Source organism: Schistocerca nitens, chromosome 5 (assembly GCF_023898315.1).
Source record: "Schistocerca nitens isolate TAMUIC-IGC-003100 chromosome 5, iqSchNite1.1, whole genome shotgun sequence".
Classification (NCBI taxonomy): domain Eukaryota; kingdom Metazoa; phylum Arthropoda; class Insecta; order Orthoptera; family Acrididae; genus Schistocerca; species Schistocerca nitens.
In genome coordinates, this window is record NC_064618.1 from 298,601,681 (window position 1) to 298,627,586 (window position 25,906).

The 25,906-nt window shown below is 42.3% G+C and overlaps 1 protein-coding gene across 1 annotated transcript in view; it reads right to left on the reverse strand.

Moving 5' to 3' along the window:
* Positions 1 to 25,906, reverse strand: part of LOC126260415 (fatty-acid amide hydrolase 2-like) — a 405,764-nt gene that overhangs the window by 197,888 nt on the left and 181,970 nt on the right. Inside the window, exon 3 of the mRNA XM_049957744.1 lies at positions 21,201 to 21,385. Within this exon, the coding sequence (XP_049813701.1) occupies positions 21,201 to 21,385 (185 nt within the window). The remainder of the gene's footprint in view (positions 1 to 21,200; positions 21,386 to 25,906) is intronic.

The window sequence follows — 25,906 nt, forward strand, 5'->3', positions numbered from 1 at the left end:
ATGTGACATCCAGTTCAGACACAAACATAAATCGTCATTGACATCTAGTACAAAGGTATATAATCATGAGTAATATTCAATTTCCAAGTCGAACATGTACAGATCGTTAGCTTACGCTAACACTTCAGACCTCTACCCTCCATCATCTAACATCCATCCATCACTGCTGGCCGTTCACCTCCAGCTGCCCAACAGCACTTCCATCACTGCTGGCAGTCCTGCCTCGGGCATGGATGTGTGTGATGTCCTTAGGTTAGTTAGGTTTAAGTAGTTCTAAGTTCTTTGGGACTGATGACCTCAGATGTTAAGTCCCATAGTGCTCAGAGCCATTTGAACTATCACTGCTGGCGACTAACTTCCAACTGCCCAACACTATTGGCGATTAACTTCCAATAACGAGTCCGACCAGCCACAGAGTCTCTTACAAAGAAAGCGTAGCCAGAGATCAATGCAAAGCGCTACACAGCGCTGCCAACACAGAAGCAGCCACTTACAGCCCTATCACCCACGGAACGTGTTTTCAATTGTATGACGTTCTTGTCCAACAAGTACCCCTATGTTGCTTTGTTATCGCTTCTGTCAGTGTATTTCATCTGCTAAGTAAACATTCTCCCAAAGTAAAAGTTCCTTATTTACAGCAAGCCTTCAGTTGTATAAAATCTTTTCTGTTGAAGATGTGCCTGCAGTGGCATCTCACTTCCCTTATTGCTGCAGTACTATGATTTAATTTAGTTGGCAGCTGGTTTTTCGGGTCTGAAGTTATGGTGTTGTCTGACGGGTATTGTCTGCAGGCAGCTACCACAGTGCACCGACGTATATGGAGGTACAGTCTTTTAATAGTATATTTCCTAAAAAAATCAAGTAAAAATTCTGAAATTAACCTGTTGTATGGAACTCTTTAATGTCTTTCAGTGTGTAAAATATTTATTAAGGTTATGATTTCCTGTTAAATAGGGAAATAGGTCCTTGATGTTAGTTACGTTTTGATTTTCAGTGAAGTAGGAGAGATTTTCGAGTCCGGAAAAATTTGCTACTCAACAACTGCCGGCAGGTAGTGTGTTTTGCGCAGCGGATGTGACAACATAGTGGCAGCCGACACTGTGAGGCTCCCAAAGGCGTACAGCTGTCGAGGGAAGTTAAGCCAGCTCGCTCACAAATGCCAGCTAATTTAAACGGATCACTGCAAGATGTCTCACGAAGTTTCTCTGAGCACCATCGGATTTCATCAGGAGGTATTCTTCGCAAGCGCAAATTGTAACACAATACATTCGAATGCGCACAAGTGTTACAAGAACTCTGCGAGCATGACAACCGCCAGACACAGCTTCAAAATGAATTTTCACGTTAAGTTTTGACCTAGTTTGTTTTCTTCTAGAGAGCTGTACAAGTTACCTCACTACAAACGCTTAGCAAACGTCACATCCATTTCGTTGAGTAGAGGGAGCAACACACATATCAAACTGAAAATCATTATTGGCGACGGGGATATTAACTCACATCAGTAATGATTCTTTGGCGTTGCTCGACTCTCCCCAGACATCCAAAACGGCAGAGAATATTTTATTAGTACACACAAAGCGACCTGGTACTTAAGATATCGTATTTTTACTCTGATCATAGTTTGTCCATCCTTACTTGGGAATTTCTATTATTTACTTAAATAGAATGACGGAAATGGAAACTGTCATTATTATTATTATTGTTCCGAGACACAACTTTGTAACTGGAAGAGCAAGAATATTCCCAAAGAGTAGAAGATTGTTAGAGTGATATCAATTTTTTTTAAAAGGAGACACAAGCCTATGCAGTAACTACAGAGGAATAAGTTTACTAGATTCAGCATAGAAGATATATGCTAAGATTTTAAACAAAAGACTTGCTTCAGGAACAAATGGTTTCAGGAAAGGACGCTCTACGATAGATGCAGTTTTTATTTTACAGCAGATAGTACAAAGACGAAGAGAGTAGAATAACGAAACACACATTGTTTTCATCGATCTTTTAAAAAGTGTTTGAAAATGTCGATAGACAGAAACTTGGAATATGATGACGCGGATATTCGAAACATCTAATAAATGCAAAAAAAGTACAATGTCAATAGATAGAAACTTGGAATATAATGTCGCTGGTATTCGAAACATCTAATAAATGCGATGAAAAGATTGTATCATAACACGACTATCATTCTAGTTCTCAACGGAAAAATAATGACTGAAATACCAGCTAACAAAGGAGTACGAGGAGGCTGCTATATCTCCCCAATTTTCTTTCATATTTGCATGTATGAAATAATGCATATATGGAAAGGAAAATTTTTATATGGAAACCAGAATTTCGAAAAGGTATATACATAAACAGGAGGATTCTTTTAAATAACTTGTTACATGCTGACGATGCAGTGATCCTAACAGATAAAGAAGAGACCTTCAGAAAGGAATTTACTTACTGAAATAAATAAGTGCGAAATTTGACATAGAGATCTTAAGAGAAAAAAAACTAAGACAATGGCCTTCATGGGAAAAGAAGAAATTAGAACCAAAATAATAGGAAATCATAAGATTTTATAACAAATGAACAACTTCAGTTACCTAGGACGTGAGGTGACATATGGCTACAGTAAAAATGTAGAAACTAAGCTTAGTAAATTCAACCGGGTATGTGGAGCAATTAACAGAAAACTTTGAAAAAAGTAGGAGAGATACTCAAATTAAATTGTACAAAGCAGTTGCAGTACTCACACTGCTCAGTGGAAGCGACCAGGATGATAAGCAAAAAGCAAGAAAGCCATATTCAGGCTCAAGAAATGAAATTCCTGAGATGAGTTAAAACTTGTACAATAGAAGAAAAAGGAATCAAGATGTTACAGAAGAAATAACAGTCTTTAGTTCAAATAATAAATACATTCAAATGAAAATTTGTACCAAGACCGAGATTCGAGCCCAAGTCTCGTGCTCATTAGACAGACTCGCTAACTTTTACGTCAGCCTGGTTGGTTGGTTTTTGCGGAAGGAAACCAGACAACGTGGTCATCGGTCTCATCGGATGAGGGAAGGATGGGGAAGGAAGTCGGCTGTGCCCTTTCAGAGGAACCATCCCGGCATTTGCCTGGAGTGATTTAGGGAAATCACGGAAAACCTAAATCAGGATGGCCGGACGCGGGATTGAACCGTCGTCCTCCCGAAGGCGAGTCCAGTGTCCGTCAGCCTGGCATCGTAGCTTTGTACAGCTGTACAGATTACCCTAGCATGCCTCTGTCCTCAGTTCCCATTCGCGCCTCAGCCCACTTGGTATTCACCTGGAGCTTGAACATCATTGGAGAGGCTGTCCAACTCTTTTAGATACTGCATGAAACTCAGGCACAAGTGCTTTCAATAAAATGAAATTATATGGTTCCAGAGAGTTTTAAGTCTCAAACACCTATGATGTATATATATATATATATATATATATATATATATATATATATGGACTGAAGAGACGAACGAAAATTTGTACCAAGGCCAGGATTTGAACCAGGGACTGCATATATACGTCATACATGTTTGAGTCTCGAAAAGGTCTCTGGACTCACATACACTACTGGCCATTAAAATTGCCACACCAAGAAGAAATGCAGATGATAAACGGGTATTCATTGGACAAATATATTATACTAGAACTGACATGTGATTACATTTTCACACAATTTGGGTGCATAGATCCTGAGAAATCAGTACCCAGAAAAAACACGTCTGGCTATAATAACGGCCTTGATACGCCTGGGAATTGAAACAAACAGTGCTTGGATGGCGTGTACACCTGCCCATGCAGCTTCAACACGATACCACAGTTATCAAGAGTAGTGACTGGCGTATTGTGACGAGCCACTGGCTCGGGCACCATTGACCAGACGTTTTCAATTGGTGAGAGATCTGGAGAATGTGCTGGCCAGGGCAGCAGTCGAACATTTTCTGTATCCAGAAAGGCCCGTACACGACCTGCAACATGCGATCGTGCATTACCCTGCTGAAATGTAGGGTTTCGCAGGGATCGAATGAAGGGTAGAGCCACGGGTCGTAACACATCTGTCCACGGTTTAAAGTGCCGTCAATGCGAACAAGAGGTGACCGAGACGCGTAACCAATGGCACCCCATACCATCACGCCAGGTGATACGCCAGTATGGCGATGACGAATTCACGCTTCCAATGTGCGTTCACTGCGATGTCGCCATACACGGATGCGTCCATCATGATGCTGTAAACAGAAACTGGATTCATCGGAAAAAATGACGTTTTGCCATTCGTGCACCCAGATTCGTCGTTGAGTACACCATCGCAGGCGCTCCTCTGTGATGCAGCGTCAAGGGTAACCGCAGCCATGGTCTCCGAGCTGATAGTCCATGCTGCTGCAAACATCGTCGAACTGTTCGTGTAGATGGTTGTTGTCTTGCGAACGTCCCCATCTGTTGACTCAGGGATCGAAACGTGGCTGCACTATCCGTTACAGCCATGCGGATAAGATGCCTGTTATCTCGACTGCTAGTGATACAAGGCCGTTGGGATCCAGCACGGCGTTCCGTATTACCCTCCTGAACCCACCGATTCCATATTCTGCTAACAGTCATTGGATCTCGATCAACGCGAGCAGCAATGTCGCGATACGATAAACCACCATCGCGATAGGCTACAACACGACCTTTATCAAAGTCGCAAACGTGATGGTACGCATTTCTCCTCCTTACACGAAGCATCACAACAACGTTTCACCAGGCAACGCTGTTTGTGTATGAGAAACCGGTTGGAAACTTTCCTGATGTCAGCACGTTGTAGGTGTCGCCACCGGCGCCAACCTTGTGTGAATGCTCTGAAAAGCTAATCATTTGCATATCACAGCATCGTCTTCCTGTCGGGTAAATTTCGCGTCTGTAGCGCGTCATCTTCGTGGTGTAGCAATTTAATGGCTAGTAATGTATATATATACAGACTGAAGAGACGAATGAAAATTTCTACCAAGGTCAGGATTTGAACTCAGGACTGCATATACACGTCATAGATGTTTGAGTCTTGAATAGGTCTCTGGACTCACATAGTTTCATTTGATTAAAATCACCTATGCCTGCGTTTCAGACAGAACCCCTGTTTCGTTACATGATGAGGTGCTTTTCCATTACAGTTGGAGAGCCTCTACAATACTGTTCGAGTTTAGGGAGAATACCAAGTTGGCTGAGGAGCGAATGAGAATTTGGATTGAGGAGAGAGGCGTGCTAGGGTAGTCGGCGGCTCCGTGTAGTTGTGCGAAGCTACTGTGCCACGGTAACCTTGTGGTTAGCGCATCTGCCTAGTGAGCACGAGACCAGAGCTCGAATTCCGGCCTTAGTACAAGTTTCCATTCGTCTCTTCAGTCTGGTACAACACAGTTTCATTTGACTAAATGGTAAAATGAAAAAAGAAGAAAATGGAAAGAACACTTAGAAAGAATGGAGGGTGACAGACTCCCCTTAAAGGAAAGAAATTATAATCAGCGACGATGGGTACCGTAACAGGCAACCTCGCCTAATACCTGAAAAGAAGAAGAAGAAATTTGTAATCAGCCAAAACATGTAAAAACTTGAAAGGTGGCAGTCAAACCACCTTTCATATAATTTTGAGGTTTTATAATTCTATGGTTTTATCAAGCACGTCAGAGCGTCTTTTCTCTGCCTGCTATTTCTTATTTTCCATGCCAGGGAGGAAAATGATGCTGGGTACCTAAATTGAGTGTGTTTTATTCTCACTTTCATTACATTTGCTATTCACCACAACATGTAACTGTAAACCCGTTCTTAACGGGAGTGATATCTGGATTGAATGAATGTCGGTGTAATTGCAAATCGCTTCCCACGCCCGGGTTCCTGGGTTCGATTCCCGGCGGGGTCAGGGATTTTCTCTGCCTCGTGATGACTGGATGTTGTGTGATGTCCTTAGGTTAGTTAGGTTTAAGTAGTTCTAAGTTCTAGGGGACTGATGACCATAGATGTTAAGTCCCATAGTGCTCAGAGCCATTTTTGTAATTGCAAACCCATGTAACTGGATGAATTCGGGTAGAATTTCTTGGTCCAGCTTTGCGGTGGCGGCTTGGAAACAGCAGTTGAGTTCAAAGCTGGTTTGAGGCGGCGCTTCTGACTGTTCTCTGCGCGGGTTTTCGTAATGGGCGCCCTTGTGATTGGTTCTCTCAGAGCCACGAGCGAGGGACGCGTTCGTTCAAATCTCAGACGTTGAGCCGGCCAGTGTGGCCGAGCGGTTCTAGGCGCTCAGTCCGGAACCGCGCGACTGCTACGGTCGCAGGTTCGAATCCTGCCTCGGGCATGGATGTGTGTGATGTCCTTAGGTTAGTTAGGTTTAAGTAGTTCTAAGCTCTAGGGGACTGATGACCACAGATGTTAAGTCCCATAGTGCTCAGAGCCATTTGAACCATTTGAACCATCAGACGTTGAATCGATGGAAAATTTTTGGGAATGAGTAAACAGACGTCGTGCTCTCCTCTCTTCTGAATGGAGGAGATGCCTGGCACCACGAAAGAACTCTTGTTGTTAATTTGTCAATTCAACACCTATTGGTTTTTTCGGTCTCTGTGCCCGGAGGATAGACAGATTGGATTTTGAGCAGAGGTTATCAAAGTGCAGAAGAGTTGAGTCTCTGTGCTGGTGAAAGCCATGTGTCACTTCTGTGCACGGTTAGATGATTATTTTGAACGGGAATTAATTCAGATTTTTCTAATCGGGAGCCATCTGTAACTTTAAAGCCATTAGTTAGAAACGTTACGTGACTCTTGCCAGTGACAAGTTTGCGATTATTTAACCAAATTCAGATGGAGTAGAACTAGTCCTTTACCCAGTCACGATTCGCTCCGTGCCTCTTGATTCTCACTACGCTCCGTATTTTCTTGCCGCTGCGGGGCACAAGCCAGTTTTGACGACTCTACTTTGGCTAGAGAACGCTGAATATTACCTTGTCTGGGAATTTGCATATGAGTTTACGTGCGTCCAGGTTGCGCCTTCTGTCCCAGCCTAATGTCTACTGAAAATAACGATCAGTATACTTTGCTCTTACGGAACCATAGTGTTAGGATTTTATACATGTTCCATGTTTAATGCAGTTCATGAGCACACTCCACTTTTGAAGAAATGTTCTCTCAGATTCAATTTAGTTCTTTAAACTCTGTCCCAACGTGCATACCAGCACGCTATTCTTTCTCCTGCAGTCACTCACCTCATGTATCCTGTAAGAGAAACTTACCAAGAAGCACTGAGTAAAATTCAATCCTTGATCAGTTGATCTGAAGTCCGGTAGTTAGATTTCTGTGGTGCGTTGTACCTTGTGATAGAAACTAGGGCTAAAGCCAACTGCTATTTCTGAGAATTCAGATGACTTGACACCCAGGGAAAGGTAGAGAATGTATCTCTTCAATAGGAAGCGCGCGGCTATGGAAAGTCCGTATTATAGGATGAAAGATAGTCCTACCAAAGACTTAACAACCAATATTTTGATTTGCCAATGACATTGTAATTCTGACAGACAACGAAAGACTTGGAAGAGCATTTGAACGGAATGGACAATTTCTTGAAAAGAGGATATAAAATGAACATCAACAGAAGCTGTGACGTTTGCCTGCTCTATTTCCTTGTTGATTGTCCTCGGTGTCGACGTATTGCGTTGCTATACTGGCTGAAAATAGGGAAAAAGGGGGGAGGGGGGGTTCAACACTGACTACTTTAAATGATGTAGCCAACAGGTGCACATTTGCGTTTCACAGTTCACAGTTCATTACTTTCCCTTTTCACAGCCCCCCCCCCCCCCCCCCCCCCCAATAATACACAGTTATATGGCCAGTCCACTATCGGTTAACTTTGATAAGCCTCATTAATAGGTTGCAAGCAAACATCAACATACTGTTACAATAGTTTACTGTTGAATATCTATGAACAGTAAAAACCTAACCACACAGTTCTTGCAGAATAATACGGTACGCATTGTCAGACACTGTCATTGTTCTAACACACGGCCTATTTGTCTTACACTTATTTCACAGTTAAGTTGATGCATTGTTGTTGTTGACCTAACCAGCACGAGTTTCTCGTCTGAAAATCGGCCGTGGACTGACAATGTCGGGACCAAAAATCGGGCCTTTATATATCATCACAATAATAGGTACTGAAACTATACATCGTTTGATGTTCAATTTACAGAAATTACAATTAAAACTTAACTCATTAAATTTACTGAATACATCGAAAAATTGGTTCTTTTCAACAGTTTCTTCTACCACGAGGGTTAATCCGAATTATTTGTTTAAATGATGAAACTAACAGATATTGTTACGCAAACAACACTTTTGACAAAACTGGTAATTTTTCGGCTTTGCTAACATGTTTTAGAATAGAGCTAAATAGATCCTTTAAGAATACTATTAGTTGTTCCTCCAAAGAATTATAATTAGTACAGAATTTATATATGTTTGTAACTCAACAATAGAATTGTTGCAAAACAATTACTGATTTCACCCTATAACAAAAGATACTAACTAGGAATAATCAAAAAAAAATTACAAAGTTAATTACATACATAAAACTAACGCAAAATTAGATCTGCTACTATATTCTTTAAACTGAGGGCCAACCTTTCTTTTTTATGGAAATGCAAATTATACTCACGTATGTTAATAGTAATTAGTAAAAAAATGAATTTTAAGAAGGCAGATGGCAAAACAAGAGAGGAAGTAAAAATATCCCAGCTTGCTTCGTCACAAAGCGAGACCAGAATAATGGAATTTAGTCGAATTATTTCAGGTGATGCTGACGAAATTAGATTAGGAAATGAGACATTTAAAGTAGTAGACGGGTTTTGCTATTTGGGGAGCAAAATAACTGATGACGGCCCAAGTAGAGAGCATATAAAATGTAAACTGGCAACGGCAAGAGAAGCGTTTCTGAAGAAGAGAAATTTGTTAACATCGAATATAGACTTAAGTGTTAGGAAGTCTTTCCTGGAGGTATTGCTTTGAAATGTAGCCATGTATGGAAGTGAAATATGGACGATAAACTATTTAGGCGAGAACAAAATAGAAGCTTTTGAAATGTGGGGCTACAGAAGAATGCTGAAGATTAGATGGGTAGATCAAATAATTAATGATGAGCTACTGAATAGTACTGGTGAGAAAAGAAATTTGTGGCACAACTTGACTAAAAGAAGGGGTCGGTTTATATGACATTCTGAGACATCATGATGTCACCAGTTTAGTACTGGAGGGAAGTGTGTGTGTGTGTATGGGGGGGGGGGGGTAAAAATTGTAGAGAGACGAATACAGTAACCAGATGCAGAAGGATGTAGGTCGCAGTAGTTATTCGGAAATGAAGAGGCTTGTACAGGGTAGAGTAGCATAGCAACCCGCATCAAATCAGTTTTTGAACTCAAGACAACAAGTTCAACATTTAGGCGTGTTGGATACTCAAGAAACAGTGGGCGTCTTTTAAACTGCAAAAAATATTATAAACACGACCTATCACATGAAAGGAGAGAGTAGGTTCATAGGAAGTAATTTAAAAAAAATGGGAAGTGTTACACCACGAACGCCTTGATAGAATGCTACCAAAACATAGTCCAGTAGTTCCATACCTCTAAGATCATCATCATAATCATCTTCACCAGCTTGTTCGATCATTTGGTGATTTGGCTTCTTTGAGTCGGAGTGCAACATAAGGTTCCTGCAGATTCTTCTATTTCTGCCGATCTTGAGCTTCCCGTTGCCTGTTCAATCTGGCTATCTTTCTTAAGTTTCTGTCCCATCTATCCGGGGATCGTCGCTTTTGTCTTTTTTGGTAAATTGCGCTCCAATTTAGTTCTTTTTTTGACCACCTGCCATCTTTTCCTGTAGCAACATGACCTTTTAAGTATGTTGATTAAATTTCATCACAGTATTTTCAATCCGCCAAGAGGTTATACAAAATTGCTTACTACCGTCTTGAGAAAGGTTGAATCACTAGCTTGAGGGACACTGGATAGATCGCACAGAGAGTTGGTTTGTAGCGCAATGACTGTAGAATGAATGGTGGACGAGATGGACGCAGGACAAACAGTAAGACAAAATGAGTAGACACAGTTTGTTTCCAGGTGGACTACAACAGCAGATGATCGTATAATTGTTCGACTGGCTCCGACGCATAGGCGGATGGCATCAGCTGAAATCCGGGCAGAGGGTACAGGCGGAGTCTCACCAAAGACCGTCGGTAATAGATTAGATTACTGGAAGATAGGGTGAAATGCGTCGTTTACAACTGATAACACACCACATACTAGAGAGATTTGCATGGGGTAGAGCCAGAGTCAACTGGGACCTTGGGTGTCACTCTGTTTCGTTCAGCCATGAATTTTGTTCCTGTTTTTGGTAGTGAGACAGACACCAATGTGTCCGCAGACGACCTGGTGAAAGGTCACAGGATGCAGCGTATCTCGGGACTTCTCGAACTCCTGGGATCATGATGAGGAGTGCTATTGGATATGGTAATAAGCCTAATTTGTTAATTAGTGATAGGTGGCTGAATGATCGCCAGTATGGTGCAAGCATGCTGAACTCTGTTATACTCCTCAAGAACAGGGAACAAAATGGCATATTCCAGAGGGATAATACAAGGTCTCACACTGTAGTTCACAGTACAAATGCCTTGAGGAATGTTCGAATCCTTGACTGGCCTGCTCGATTTCCTAGTTTGTCAGCCACAGAGCATGTCTGGGACGCCATGGGGAGACTATATTTTCATATCAGCATCCAACCACCAATATTCACGAACTGACACAGCAGATGTTTCAAGCATGGCATGAAATTACTGAAGATGACATTCGGGGGCTGTTTGCTTTCATGCTAAGGCGAGTAAAATACTGCATTCGTGCTCCTGAGAGTCTCACATCTTATGATTGTTGAAGACGGACATTTGCTCCAAAAGGAAAGAAAGTCAGATCATTAACGCCCTTTATGAGATGAAGATCTCCACAAAATTTGATAAATAGCGGACTGAGGTTTCATGGTGTAAGGCATGCATCCCATTTCCCTCAGTGTAACGTCTTGCGAATTCCAAGATGTTTATCTGAATAGGTTACGGGTTATTCATTCACCCATCTGTGTTGATTTATTATGTCCTTCCATTTTTATGAAGTTACTAATTGCTTACCCACCACTGATCGCTTGCCTATTTATCCCTGTCTTGTGGTAGCATAACTCAAGAACGCCCATAGTCGCCTCCTTACCTCCCCTGTCCATGCATCTATCTCTAGAAGTGCTATCTGTTCCAGACACTAAGTCATTTGTGTACCAGGTTTGGTTGAAATTTCTCCTTCCGTTCCATGGCAATACATCAGTTGCCAGCTCTTCGTATCACCATACCCATCCCTAAGGGTTAAATGTCGTCGGGTCTGCGATCAATCAGCGCAGAAGGTTAGAAAACTACGAATTCGATGTTAATAGATCTAGTTCTCGATTATTTCCTGAGCCAGTGTTAATTCCGCCTCATTTCCCCTCTCATGATCCAGCCAGGAAGTGCGCGCGGGAAGAAAGACTGCTGGTAAATCTTCGTATGAGCTCTAAACGCTCATTTTTGACCTTAATAGTTTTTCAACAGCTGATGTTGTACGAACATTCATTTTAACAGTAAACCACTCCGTGATGCACAACTTATAATTTCTGCCACTGGAGTCAAACGAGCATCTCCGTAACAGTTACTAAGCGGAACTGTACGAAAAACACTGTCCTCCTTTGGATATTCTCTATTATCTTTATGATTCTTATCTGGTAAGGGTAGCAGACTACAGAACAACACCTAAGTATCGGTTGAATTATAATACTGTAAATTACCCCTCCTTAGTGAGTGGACTTCTCCTCCTGAGCAGTCTTCCAATGAATCTAAGTCTGGGCTCTGTCTTTCATACGTTTAGTTTCATGTGATCGTTCCACTTTAGTCCGCATACTCCCCGATATAGAATGATGTGGCTGTTCCAGTGATTGTTCTGCAATTATGTAGTCAAATAATAACGGGTGTTTTCGCGTATTTAAGTAAATGTTTTTTGTTTTTTTTTTTTTTTGGTCGGGGGGGGGGGGGGGCGCAAAACTGCTACGGTCATAAGCCTCCAGTCTGTGACTTAGGAAAAGGCAGAAATTTGTTACTTATTTTGAAAATCAACTGCTATTCTTTCCACCAAGTGTCTATCTTCTTAATTTTGGTATTTTATATATACGATGAAAAGTAATGTCATACCGGAGTGCTGTAGTAGTTACGATACTAAATTTATGTTGAGAGGAAGCAATATACAATGTCAAAATAAATGATACATGTTCCCGTAACTTTATCACTGAACTTTATATCCAGAAATACACTGTGATATCAACACACTGATTTGTTTGTAATGTAATTCTAGCTGAAACAATCTATGGTTTCTCTGCGAGGGGCAGTAAGTTCAGTCAGCGGTAACCGCGTCACTGAAAACGTTGCAGTACTTGTGCTGTGTGTCATTACGAGACCTGTGAAATGAAATGATCGTATGGCTTTGTTGGTTCAAAAATGGTTCAAATGGCTCTGAGCACTATGGGACTCAACTGCTGAGGTCATAAGTCCCCTAGAACTTAGAACTACTTAAACCTAACTAACCTAAGGACAACACACACATCCATGCCCGAGGCAGGATTCGAACCTGCGACCGTAGCGGTCGCGCGGTTCCAGACTGACGCGCCAGAACCGCTCGGCCACCAGCGGCCGGCGGCTTTGTTGGCCGGGAGGCCCCATGCGGGGAAGTTCGGCCGCCGTATTGCAAGTCCTTTTTAGTTGACGCCACTTTCGGCGACTTGCGAGTCAATGATGATGAAATGATGATGAACACACAACACCCAGTCATCACGAGGCAGAGAAAAATCCCTTACCCCGCCGGGAATCGAAGCCGGGACCCCGTGCGCAGGAAGCGAGAACGCTACCGCAAGACCACGAGCTGCGGACTACGAGACCTGTATTGCTTTAGGATGGTTCGGACAACTGTAACGTAGGGTCATAGTATCCGTACAGTCGCTCCAATGGAGAAGGGATTGAGACAGGTGGACATCGCAGCGAACATTGGTGTAGTCAAAGTGATGTCTCTAGAGTCTGGAACAAGTTTCTAGCGACAGGATCAGTTGAGGACCATCACAGAAATGACCGCTGATGAAAAACAGCAAGTGTGCAGGACCAATATATCTGCGAATAACAGCATGCAGAAACCCTCAACGTAATGCACTTCTAGAGCGGCAGTTCCAAACAGCTACAGGTGAGCAGGTGTCTACACAAACGATACGAAATAGGCTCCACGAGCAGGGATTACGTGCCAAAAGACCTCTTGCGGCTCCTCCTCCAAATTGGGTTCGGAGAGGGGCTCTTGTCGTATCGGCACGAAACCATTCTTCGTGGACTAGGCAGCAGTGAGATACAACTCTGTGACACCCGTACCAGTCTCCATCCTGACAATACTGATATTCGTGTGTGGAGATAACTAGGACGGCGTTTACACTCTAACACTATCGTAGACCACCACCCTTATCAAGGCGGTTCAGTCATGTTAAGGGGTGGAATCATGCATGGCCGCAGAACATCCCTTGCCCCAAAACATGGGAGGATTACTGGTGTGAAGTATTAGGACGTCACTGTTGCTCGTATTGTGCCTCTATTTGGTGTACATATGGGAGTGGGATTCACGCTGAGGAACGACAATGCACACTCCCATCGCCAACGTTTTGAGAACACCTTATTAGTGGAGCGTAGAATCAGTCGGATGGAATGTTTTCCATGTTCTCCAGACCTCAACTGCATTGAAAATTCATGGGCCACGCTAAAACGAGCGGTTTGCAACCATTCTGTCCCGTCAGAGACCTTACAGGGCATCTTATAGGGGTATGCCTAACTACTTTTAAATGTGTCTCCAGTGACAAGGATGGCCAAATTATTCATAAATGATGTGTTACGCAAGACGACAGTAAGAAGAAAGTGTAGTTTTTCCCGTGGAATCTTTTGTATGGTTTTGTTTTTGCTTTTTTTGCTTGTGTTTATCAAGTGGTAATGTGTTCATCTTCTTTATTTTTGTTGTCTTACTGAAAGAACAAAATCAGTTTTTTTTCTATTATGCCCATTATTGACAATAAAGCAATACGCAACATTTTTTTGATTGCTGACTGGACACCACAGACACGTGAGTCCGTGATAAGAACGATCAGATACAGTGGACGAAAGCACATTCATCGTGTCTCAATGCAGCATCGACTTACATCCTGTGAAGTGACTGTTGATGATAGTTGCAGTTTAAGCGGTTGGAAGTGGTAGACAGTACGATTCGTAACGCTAAACCGACCACGCGACCCTGACGTTCTTGAGTCATTCAGATAAAATGAGGTCACATTAACGTGCTCCGAGTAGTTCATTGGCCTTTGACACATGGCTTCCTTTCACGGTCACACCAGGGCGCTGAGCTTGTCAGGAACTCATCTCACCGTATCATTCTGGCAGACTGCCTTAACTAAGCGCTTTTTACGTCAACAGAAAATCGCATTTGTCTATGGTCTTTCCCTCGAATTTGGGCAACGACGTGTTAGATGCTACACAGCCTTAAACTTCTTGAAGGTGTTCGGTTAAAAAAAAAAAAAAAAAAAAAGAAAGTCTCTGAGCACTATGGGACTTAACATCCGATGTCATCAGTCCCCTAGAACTTAGAACTACTTAAACCTAACTAACCTAAGGACATCACACACATCCATGCCCGAGGCAGGATTCGAACCTGCGACCGTAGCAGGCGCGCGGTTCCAGACTGTAGCGCCTAGAACCGCTCGGCCACTCCGGCCGGCTGCTCGGTTTCCATCCTAGATTATTCCGTTAATGAATGCTTTTAAAAATAATCATTCTTGGACTTCCGATGCTTTAACACAGTTGTCCTTTCATACAAGTTAAAGGGGTACGTGTTTTATTGAAATCTTCATTATTGATTGATTAGGTTTTGTAGAATCTTTTTTAAGTGGTTGGATAACTTTTCAGAATTTGTTCTGAAGTTCTTGTCATCATGCACATATTTCTTCTGTGACGACGGAGGTCCGCATTCGCGTATATGTTATTTTTACTAAATAGTTTTGTCAAGCTTTAGCTTTAGGCACATTGTTGATACTTACACACATAGTTTATACTCGTTTGTTTGAAGCTAATGGTTACGAAAATCATGTGGGTGCTTCCACTAATAATAACATGTACAGCGATTGTCAGGTCTCCATCGTCACATGAGGAACATGTGCATGATGACAAGAACCTCTAAACAAATTACGACAAGCTGTCCAATCAGTTAACAAGGTTCTAAAAATCTAATCAACTAGTAATTAAGATTTCAACACAACAAGAGCTTAATGAAGTTGGCACAGACGCACTGAAAAAATTTTGGGGACAATTACTAACGTAGAAATAATTCTGTTTTTTTTTTTTTTTAAAAAGGCGGAACACAGTCCTGTAACAAGCTTCAAAATAAGTTTATCATATCGGTGTACTTTACAGAGTCTTGAATACTTATCACTTTAGGAGCTCCTTATCTGTCTTCAGATTTGTTTTTGAATAGTCTTTTTGGTTATCGACTTCCTATAGATTTTATGTTCATAATTTCCGTAAGTACATTTTAAAGCCATTTTAATATGTAATTTTCTTACACAAAAGGTTACAATTATTACAGCGGTGTCACTAGTGACCGTGCTTCTGAGGACACCTGAAGCAGAAAGATTGGCAACAATAATATTGGTGTTGTATGTCTGTATTATTATGTCTGTATCGCTGTGACTCAACATGAAAAAGTATCTGTTCTTCCAAGCAACCAACTCCATTCTTGTATCAGAATTTTGGTTCCATCGTCAACTTAATGACTAGTTACTTAATTAGTATTCATATTAACCAATTATTAGATAGCAGAATAAATCACCCATGTTAATCTTCGGAACTATGCATTATACTCGGTATAAGACTACACCGTCAATTCTAGAGTAATTGCTGTTGAACAAAATATGAATTCTTCTCTTTCGTATCAATGACAGATTTTTCGGCAGAATGAACTGATAAAAGAACTTATATATATCCGTTGTAGGGAGAAATAAAATAATTGTCAATCAAGAAGTTACTTGCAGAAATGAACAGCACTGTTAATCACTTTTCATTCTCTGGCCATCTTCAAACGTGTTGCCAGTGACGCTTCACCCTTTTGTAAAGGAGAAATGTAAGTCGTGCATGATTAGAGTATCAGATGTAGAGTCGAAGTATTTGGCGCTTTATGTTTTAAGATTAAAACGGTAAGTATTGAACGTGCAAACTAACAACAAGTTTGTTGTTTCATGCAGTGACAGTGGGACTACCAAATAAGAGGAAATGCAGTTTCGGCCAGACAAGAAAGTCACTGTAAGTAATAATTCATTCTTGTAAAAATTATGGCGTGAATTGTTCCATAATGTGTAACTATCGTATATAAAAACTAAAATGTATTATCACAGATGAAATCCAATTTATAAAACGAATAACAGAACAACATTAAACCGGTAAGAGCAATATTACGGGTAAGTGAAACGTGATATTTTGTATGGAATTACGTGAAGCTCAATTTAACAAGCAATTCGATAGCAAGAGAGTTCATTATTTGTATTTAAATAAGGATTAGGTGCAAATAGACATGTTTCAACCCATTCCAGTTTCTTCTTTAGCAGGAATCAGAGGGCTTCTTTGTGTCTGGCACTCCTTCACGTGCTTCTCTGTTGAAGTTTTCAAGTAACTTTAAACTTTCACTTTTATTAAATTCAGAGGATTGTGCCTCTATCATCAGATGAATTTATACAATAAAGCAAGCGTAGGCTATTTACTTCTGTTATTTTTTGGGCAACATGTGGCACTGTCTGGTAGCAGAAGTTATAAAACATACTGTTTTATCTCCGTAGCATTATGATTATATGGGTACTTTGTTTGTACTGGTAAGCAGCAGTATACATACCTTTCTGTGATCAGAGGATGGTATTTACGTAGCTATTGACTGAGCAAATCGTCTGTCTGTCTGTCTGTCTGTGTGTGTGTGTGTGTGTGTATTAAACCAGGGACCTAGAAACGACGGAGAGGCTTCGTCCCGCCGTAGCCCTCAGTGGTTCACAACACCACAATAGGCCACAGCAGTCCACCCACCCCACCACCACCCCACACCGAGCCCAGGGTTATTGTACGGTTCGACCCCCGGTGGACCCCCCTCCGGGAACGTCTCATATGAGACGAGTGTAACCCCAAATGTTTGCGTGGTAGAGTAATTATGGTGTACGTGTACATGGAGACAGTGTCTGCACAGCGTTTGCCGACATTGTGTAACTTAGGCAGAATAAGGGGAACAAGCCCGCATTCGCCGAGGCACACGGAAAACTGCCATAAAAACCATCTACAGCCTGGCCGGCACTCCAAACCTCGACACTAATTCGCCAGGCGGATTCGTGCTGGGGACCGGCACACCTTCCCGCTCAGGAAGTAGTGCGTTGGACCGCGCGGCTAGCCGGGCGGGCCTGTGTTTGGTTAACGTAAACAAGTCAACCTGATGAAGTAACTAGCCAAAGCTGTTGTTGAGATCAAATCTAAGACGGCTTTGATGCATACATATATTTTTTTGTCACTTGCATAGCTACTGCACTCTACATTCATTTGAAACTGCTTACTGTAGTCATCCTTAGTCTCTCTCCACAAATGTTAGCTCTACATTTGCCTCCGTTGTCAAGTTAACTATTCCTTAATGAGTCAGAAACGCCCTTTCTTAATTTCTCCTTGGTTTTCTTTACTGCTTGCGTAATGGAGAGATTAAATAATGTCTGAGAGAGGTTACAACCCCGTCTCATTCCCTTCTCAACTACTGCTTCCCTGTCATGTCCTTCAACTCGTCAGAAATTGATATTCATAAAGGTAGCGACGGAAAATGCAGATTTCTAAACTTTGGCAGCCGGTAGATGAACGTGTGACGCTGCAGCGTAGTTTCACCACGCAGATGGCAAGGATAGTAAACAAGCGACATGTCGATATGAGTTTCACCACGCAGATGGCAAGGATAGTAAACAGGCGACATGTCGATATGAGGGCATAAAGTCTTTGCGAACTTCATTCCGAGTATCCAGTTTGACAGTAAATATACCTAGCGAATAGACGCTTGAACAGTATACGCAGAAGTCAGCATTTGAGAGGGGACGTGTACTTGGACTCAAAGAAACAAGTAGGAGTGTGGTGTCACAGCCAGACACCACACTTGCTAGGTGGTAGCTTAAATCGGCCGCGGTCCATTAGTACATGTCGGACCCGCGTGTCGCCACTGGCAGTGATCGCAGACCGAGCGCCACCACAAGGCAGGTCTCGAGAGACGGACTAGCACTCGCCCCAGTTGTACGGACGACATTGCTAGCGACTACACGTACGAAGCCTTTCTCTCATTTGCCGAGAGACAGTTAGAATAGCCTTCAGCTAAGTTAATGGCTACGACCTAGCAAGGCGCCATTTGTACCATTGCATGTATCTCCAGATAGTCTCACTTGTCTCATCAAGATGCTGTATACCAAAGGACAATATAAAAGTTAAGTGTTCTAGTAGCTACGTTCTTTTCTTTATCACATTCATCACGTATCCTGTTCCAGACTTCGCGCCAGTCGGCGTGAGTTGACGCGTGCCCTTTCGGCTACTTCACTGTGGACTGGCTGCCTTGTCAGTCCACTACAAGGAGTAATTAGGAAATCGTCCGACATTTGAATAGGAGCGATGCCAATATTCGACGACGCTGGCAGGAATGAGTGAAACATATCCGAACACAGCGTCAAGAAAAAAACCGCCTGCTAGAGAGACGACAGAAGGTGAAGACCGAGCTATCGTCAGAGAGGCACTCAGAGCCCCGTTTTCACATTATCACTGTTCGAAGTGCACATGGTGCTTCATTAACCACAAGGACCAGTAATAGGCGGCTCACAGAAACATGCCTGAGCTCTCGGCTCCCCTTGCACCGACTACCATTGACCTCTGCACACTAAGTCGTTTGCAGTAGTGTCGGGAACATTCGGCCTGGAATGTCATTGACTGGAGTAGAAAAGTCTTCAGTGATGAGTCCCGCTTCGAAGTGAGTCCTGATGACCAACGAAGACATGTGTGGAGACATGCCAGACAGCGCTGGGGTACCGACATGACTACCCCCACCATAGGGCCCGACAACCAAGAGTGATAGTCTAGGTCGCCATTTCATTTCACAGCAGGAATCTTTGGTTGCCATCCGCGGCACCTTTACAGCACAGCGGTACGTCGACGACTTGCTACGCCCCGTTTTGTTGTTCTTCATGGCAAACCATCCTCGGCTTACATTCCAGTAAAATAATGCCTGACGCACTCGGCGAGAGTTTCTTCTGCTTGTCGTCGTGTTTGCCAAACCCTATCTTGGCCAGCAACGTCGCCCGATCTCTTCCCTACAAAGAACGTTTGGAGCATTATGGGCAGTGCACTCTAACCAGCTCGGGATTTTCACGATCTAAGGCGCCAATTGGACAGAATCTGGAACTATATCCCTCATGCGGACGTCCAGCAACTTTATCAATCAATACGAAGCTGAATAACTGCTTGCAGAAGAGCAAGAGTTGGATCAACGAGTTATTGACTTGTTAAGTTGGTAAATTTCTTTCTTTCGAGTAAATCATTCGGTTTTCTGTCCGCCCCCGGTAGCTGAGTGATGCTGGCGCGGTAGTACAGCGTGTTAAGCCAGAGAGGCGGTGGCCCTTGTTAAGAGGTCCATGACTAAGGAATTTATTGCTAGCGCACTCGAGCAGATGTAATTTCGATGGAATGCTCATGCGCTGCCTGCGATATGTAAGCTACAATAGAATCGCAGACCAGAGAGCAGTGTCGGCTGCCGTAGTAGTAGTAACTCGCAGTCAGGCGATTGGGTCAGGTCGCTCTTGGAGAGCAGTTGTCTAGTTGTATAGCTCACAGAGAGCACTTGTATCCTGTGTGGAATTGCTGGCGCCGGTCGTGGAGGACGATGGTGGTGCCTGAGCAATGTAGTATAAGGTTAAAGCAAACCAAAAAATTTGTTGATATTTATTGTCGCTCCAATATGTAATTTCCAACAAGACATTTTGTACTATTGTAATATCAAAGTCATATGTAAATTTTCAATAATAATCTTTCTTATAAAGATAACTTTCGACAGTCATTCATCCGAATTTAAGGATTTTACTAATTTCTCCTATCCATGGTCATCCCTATTATCGTACAGAAAAATCAGTTGTTTCTTTTTATACATAACAAATCTAGTGGTCAGCATTGCACTAGTCTGTGCCAGAAAAACTTCTTATAGGAGCAGATATATACGTGTTACCGGCAACTTCATTGAGGTAAGAATTTTCACCGGGCCACAATTGTTCGCGATTGGTTTGAAGAAATTTCTGGACAATTCGAGCGATTGATTTGGCTACCCAGATCGCCCGACGTCAATCACCCGCCACTCGGGTAGGCGCGGTTCGAATCCGCCCGGCGGATTAACGACGAGGGCCGGTGTGCCGGCCAGCCTGGATGTGGTTTTTAGGCGGTTTTCCACATCCCCTAGGTGAATACCGGGCTGGTCCCCAGGTCCCGCCTCAGTTACACAGCTCGCGGACATCTGCACACTTTCGCACTATTCCATGGATTACACTAGTCGCGGACAGTTGGGGTGCACCAATTCCTTCCCGGGGGGTATGGGGTGGAGGCAGGAAGGGCATCCAGCCACCCTTTAAACTAACATTGCCACATCCGATTAACCATGCCGACCCTGCGTATCCGCGGGAAAAACGGCACCAGCAAAAAGATCGCCCGACGTAAATCACAACGAACATTTATGGTACATAATCGAGAGGCAAGTTCGTGCACAAAATCTTGCGCTGGCAACACTTTTGAAATTGTGGACGGCTATAGAGGCAACATGCGTGAAGATTTCTGCAGGGGACTTCCACCGAGTTATTGGGTCCTGGCCATGTCGTGTTACTGCACTAAGCCGGGCAAAAGAAGGCCCGACACTATATTAGGAGGTACCCCATGTCTTTTGTCACCTCGATGTACATAAAAAATATGCATTAGGTTCATCATTCTTTCAGGCTATCTATGTGTGTGCGCCTGGTCGCTGGCAGTGGTGGCGGTACCTGCTGTGTGCGGATGAGCTTTGCTAGCTGCGAGGCGCTGTGGAAGAGCAGGCGGCTCTGTATGGGCGGCAGGCGCGGAGCCGGCCTCAGGGAACGCAGGTACTGCAGGGGCCGCAACATAAACCGCAACAGCAGCTGCAGCAGGCCGATCAGCCGCACCCCGATCTCCATGACTGCTTTTTCTCCTGCAACACATGCAGTAAAATGTAAGTCTAAAAAATAAAAACTTTGGACTCCGCTCAGGTGCGGATCCACTTCATCGTCCCTACTTTTAAGGTGCCATAGACGTGTACAGATTAAATTAGATTAGATTAGTACTTGTTCCATAGATGATGAATACGACACTTCGTAATGATGTAGAACATGTCAGGTTAATAAAAGGTATCTATACAAGATATTACATTACACAAAATATTACATGACACTTAATTATTTTTTTTTGGGGGGGGGGATTACCCACTTACTATATCCAAAAATTCATCTAATAAGTAGGAGGAGTTGCCATTCAGAAATTCTTTTAATTTCCTTTTAAATGCTATATGGCTATCTGTCAGACTTTTGATGCTATTAGGTAAGTGACCAAAGACTTTTGTGGCAGCATAATTTATCCCCTTCTGAGCCAAAGTTAGATTTAACCTTGAGTAGTGAAGATCATCCTTTCTCCTAGTGTTGTAGCCATGTACATTGCTATTACTTTTGAATTCGTTCGGATTGTTAATAACAAATTTCATAAGTGAGTATATATATTGTGAGGCTACAGTGAAGATCCCTTGCTCTTTAAATAAGTGTCTGCAGGATGATCTTGAATGAGCTCCAGCAATTATTCTGATTACACGCTTTTGTGCAATGAACACTCTTTTACTCAATGATGAGTTACCCCAGAATATGATGCCATACGAATGGAGAGAATGAAAATAGATTGGAAAGTTGCACAGGTCACACCAATATTCAAGAAAGGTAGTACGAGTAATACACTAAATTACAGGCCCATATCGTTAACGTCGATATGCAGAAGGATTTTGGAACATATGTTTTATTCGAAAATTATGAATTACCTCGAAGAGAACGGTCTATTGACACACAAAAATGGCTCTGAGCACTATGGGACTTAACATCTATGGTCATCAGTCCCCTAGAACTTAGAACTACTTAAACCTAACTAACCTAAGGACATCACACAACACAGTCAATATGGGTTTAGAAAACATCGTTCCTGTGAAATACAAATAGCTCTTTATTCACATGAAGTGCTGAGTGCTATTGACAAGGGATTTCAGATCGATTCCGTATTTCTGGATTTCCAGAAGGCTTTTCACACTGTACCACACAAGTGGCTCGTATTGAAAATGCGTGCTTATGGAATATCGTCTCAGTTATGTGAATGGATTTGTGATTTCTTGTCAGAGAGGTCCCACTTCTTAGTAATTGACGGAAAGTCATCGAGTAAAACAGAAGTGATTTCTGGCATTTACCAAGGTCGTGTTATAGGCCCTTTGCTGTTCCTTATCTATATAAACGATTTGGGAGACAATCTGAGCAGCCGTCTTCTGTTGTTTGCAGATGACGCTGTCGTTTATCGACTAATAAAGTCATCAGAAGATCAAAACAAAATTCAAAACGATTTAGAAGAAATATCGGAATGATGCGAAAAGTGGCAGTTGACCCTGAATAACGAAAAGTGTGAGGTCATCCACATGAGTGCTAAAAGGAACTCATTAAACTTCGGTTACACGATAAATCAGTCTAATCTAAAAGCCGTAAATTCAACTAAATACCTAGGTATTACAATTACGAACATCTTAAATTGGAAGGAACACACAGAAAATGTTGTGGGGAAGGCTAACCAAAGACTGCATTTTATTGGCTGGACACTTAGAAAATGTAACAAACCTTATAAGTAAACTGCCTAAACTACGCTTTTCCGTCCTCTTCTAGAATACTGCTGCGCAGTGTGCCATCCTTACCAGATAGGACTGACAGAGTATATCGAAAAAGTTCAAAGAAAGACAGCGCGTTTTGTATTATCGCGAAATATGGGAGAGAGTGTCACAGAAATGACGCAGGATTTGGGCTGGAAATCGTTCTCCTCCGAATGCGAAAATATTTTGTTGACACCGACCTACATAGGGAGGAACGATCACCACCATAAAATAAGGGAAATAAGTGCTCGTACGGAAAGATATAGGTGTTCACTCTTTCCGCGCGCTATACGAGACTGGAATAACAGAGAATTGTGAAGGTGGTTCGATGAACCCTGTGCCAGGCACTTAAATGTGATTTGCAGAGTATTCATTTAGAAGCAGATGTGCTAAGCTTATTTACTGAGATGTATATCGCCAAAATTTGCAGTGACCCTAATAGCATAAGTAGCTGAACTCAAACGTTTCAGCAGATCTGTAGTGTGTTTTTTCCAGTTCAACCCCTCATCAATGCATACACCTAGAAATTTTGAATATTCTACCTTAGTTACTAATTTCTATCGAAATCTATATTTATTAATGGTGTCATTCCATTTACTGTGTGGAACTGTATATACTGTGTTTTGTCAAATTTTAATGAGAGCCCATTTGCAGAGAACCACTGAATGATTTTCTGAAAACTATCGTTTACAATTTCATCGATTAGCTCAGATAGAGAAAGTGTATGAGGATATTGAAACGGTAACGCAGTATGTAAAGGGGGACGAAAATCTAATAGTAATGGGCGACTGGAATGCAGTTGTAGGGGAAGGAGTAGAAGAAAAGGTTACAGGAGAATATGGGCTTGGGACAAGGAATGAAAGAGGAGAAAGACTAATTGAGTTATGTAACAAGTTTCAGCTAGTAATAGCGAATACCCTGTTCAAGAATCACAAGAGGAGGAGGTATACTTGGAAAAGGCCGGGAGATACGGGAAGATTTCAATTAGATTACATCATGGTCAGACAGAGATTCCGAAATCAGATACTGGATTGTAAGGCGTACCCAGGAGCAGATATAGACTCAGATCACAATATAGTAGTGATGAAGAGTAGGCTGAAGTTCAAAACATTAGTCAGGAAGAATCAATACGCAAAGAAGTGGGATACGGAAGTACTAAGGAATGACGAGATACGTTTGAAGTTCTCTAACGCTATAGATACAGCAATAAGGAATAGCGCAGTAGGCAGTACAGTTGAAGAGGAATGGACAACTCTAAAAAGGGCCATCACAGAAGTTGGGAAGGAAAGCACAGTTACAAAGAAGGTAGCTGCGAAGAAACCATGGGTAACAGAAGAAATACTTCAGTTGATTGATGAAAGGATGAAGTACAAACATGTTTCGGGAAAATCAGGAATACAGAAATACAAGTCGCTGAGGAATGAAATAAATAGAAAGTGCAGGGAAGCTAAGACGAAATGGCTGCAGGAAAAATGTGAAGACATCGAAAAAGATATGATTGTCGGAAGGACAGACTCAGCATACAGGAAAGTCAAAACAACCTTTGGTGGCATTAAAAGCAACGGTGGTAACATTAAGAGTGCAACGGGAATTCCACTGTTAAATGCAGAGGAGAGAGCAGATAGGTGGAAAGAATACATTGAAAGCCTCTATGAGGGTGAAGATTTGTCTGGTGTGATAGAAGAAGAAACAGGAGTCGATTTAGAAGAGATAGGGGATCCAGTATTAGAATCGGAATTTAAAAGAGCTTTGGAGGACTTACGGTCAAATAAGGCAGAAGGGATAGATAACATTCCATCAGAATTTCTAAAATAATTGGGGGAAGTGGCAACAAAACGACTATTCACGTTGGTATGTAGAATATATGAGTCTGGCGACATACCATCTGACTTTCGGAAAAGCATCATCCACACAATTCCGAAGACGGCAAGAGCTGACAAGTGCGAGAATTATCGCACAATCAGCTTAACAGCTCATGCATCGAAGCTGCTTACAAGAATAATATACAGAAGAATGGAAAAGAAAATTGAGAATGCGCTAGGTGACGATCAGTTTGTCTTGAGGAAAAGTAAAGGGACGAGAGAGGCAATTCTGACGCTACGGCTAATAATGGAGGAAAGGCTACGGAAAAATCAAGACACTTTCATAGGATTTGTCGACCTGGAAAAAGCGTTCGACAACATAAAATGGTGCAAGCTGTTCGAGATTCTGAAAAAAGTAGGGGTAAGCTATAGGGAGAGACGGGTCATATACAATATGTACAACAACCAAGAGGGAATAATAAGAGTGGACGATCAAGAACGAAGTGCTCGTATTAAGAAGGGTGTAAGACAAGGCTCCAGCCTTTCGCCCCTACTCTTCAATCTGTACATCGAGGAAGCAATGATGGAAATAAAAGAAAGGTTCAGGAGTGGAATTAAAATACAGGGTGAAAGGATATCAATGATAAGATTCGCTGATGACATTGCTATCTTGAGTGAAAGTGAAGAAGAATTAAATGATCTGCTGAACGGAATGAACAGTCTAATGAGTACACAGTATGGTTTGAGAGTAAATCGGAGAAAGACGAAGGTAATGAGAAGTAGTAGAAATGAGAACAGCGAGAAACTTAACATCAGGATTGATGGTCACGAAGTCAAAGAAGTTAAGGGATTCTGCTACCTAGGCAGTAAAATAACCAATGACGGACGGAGCAAGGAGGACATCAAAAGCAGACTCGCTATGGCAAAAAAGGCATTTCTGGCCAAGAGAAATCTACTAATATCAAATACCGGCCTTAATTTGAGG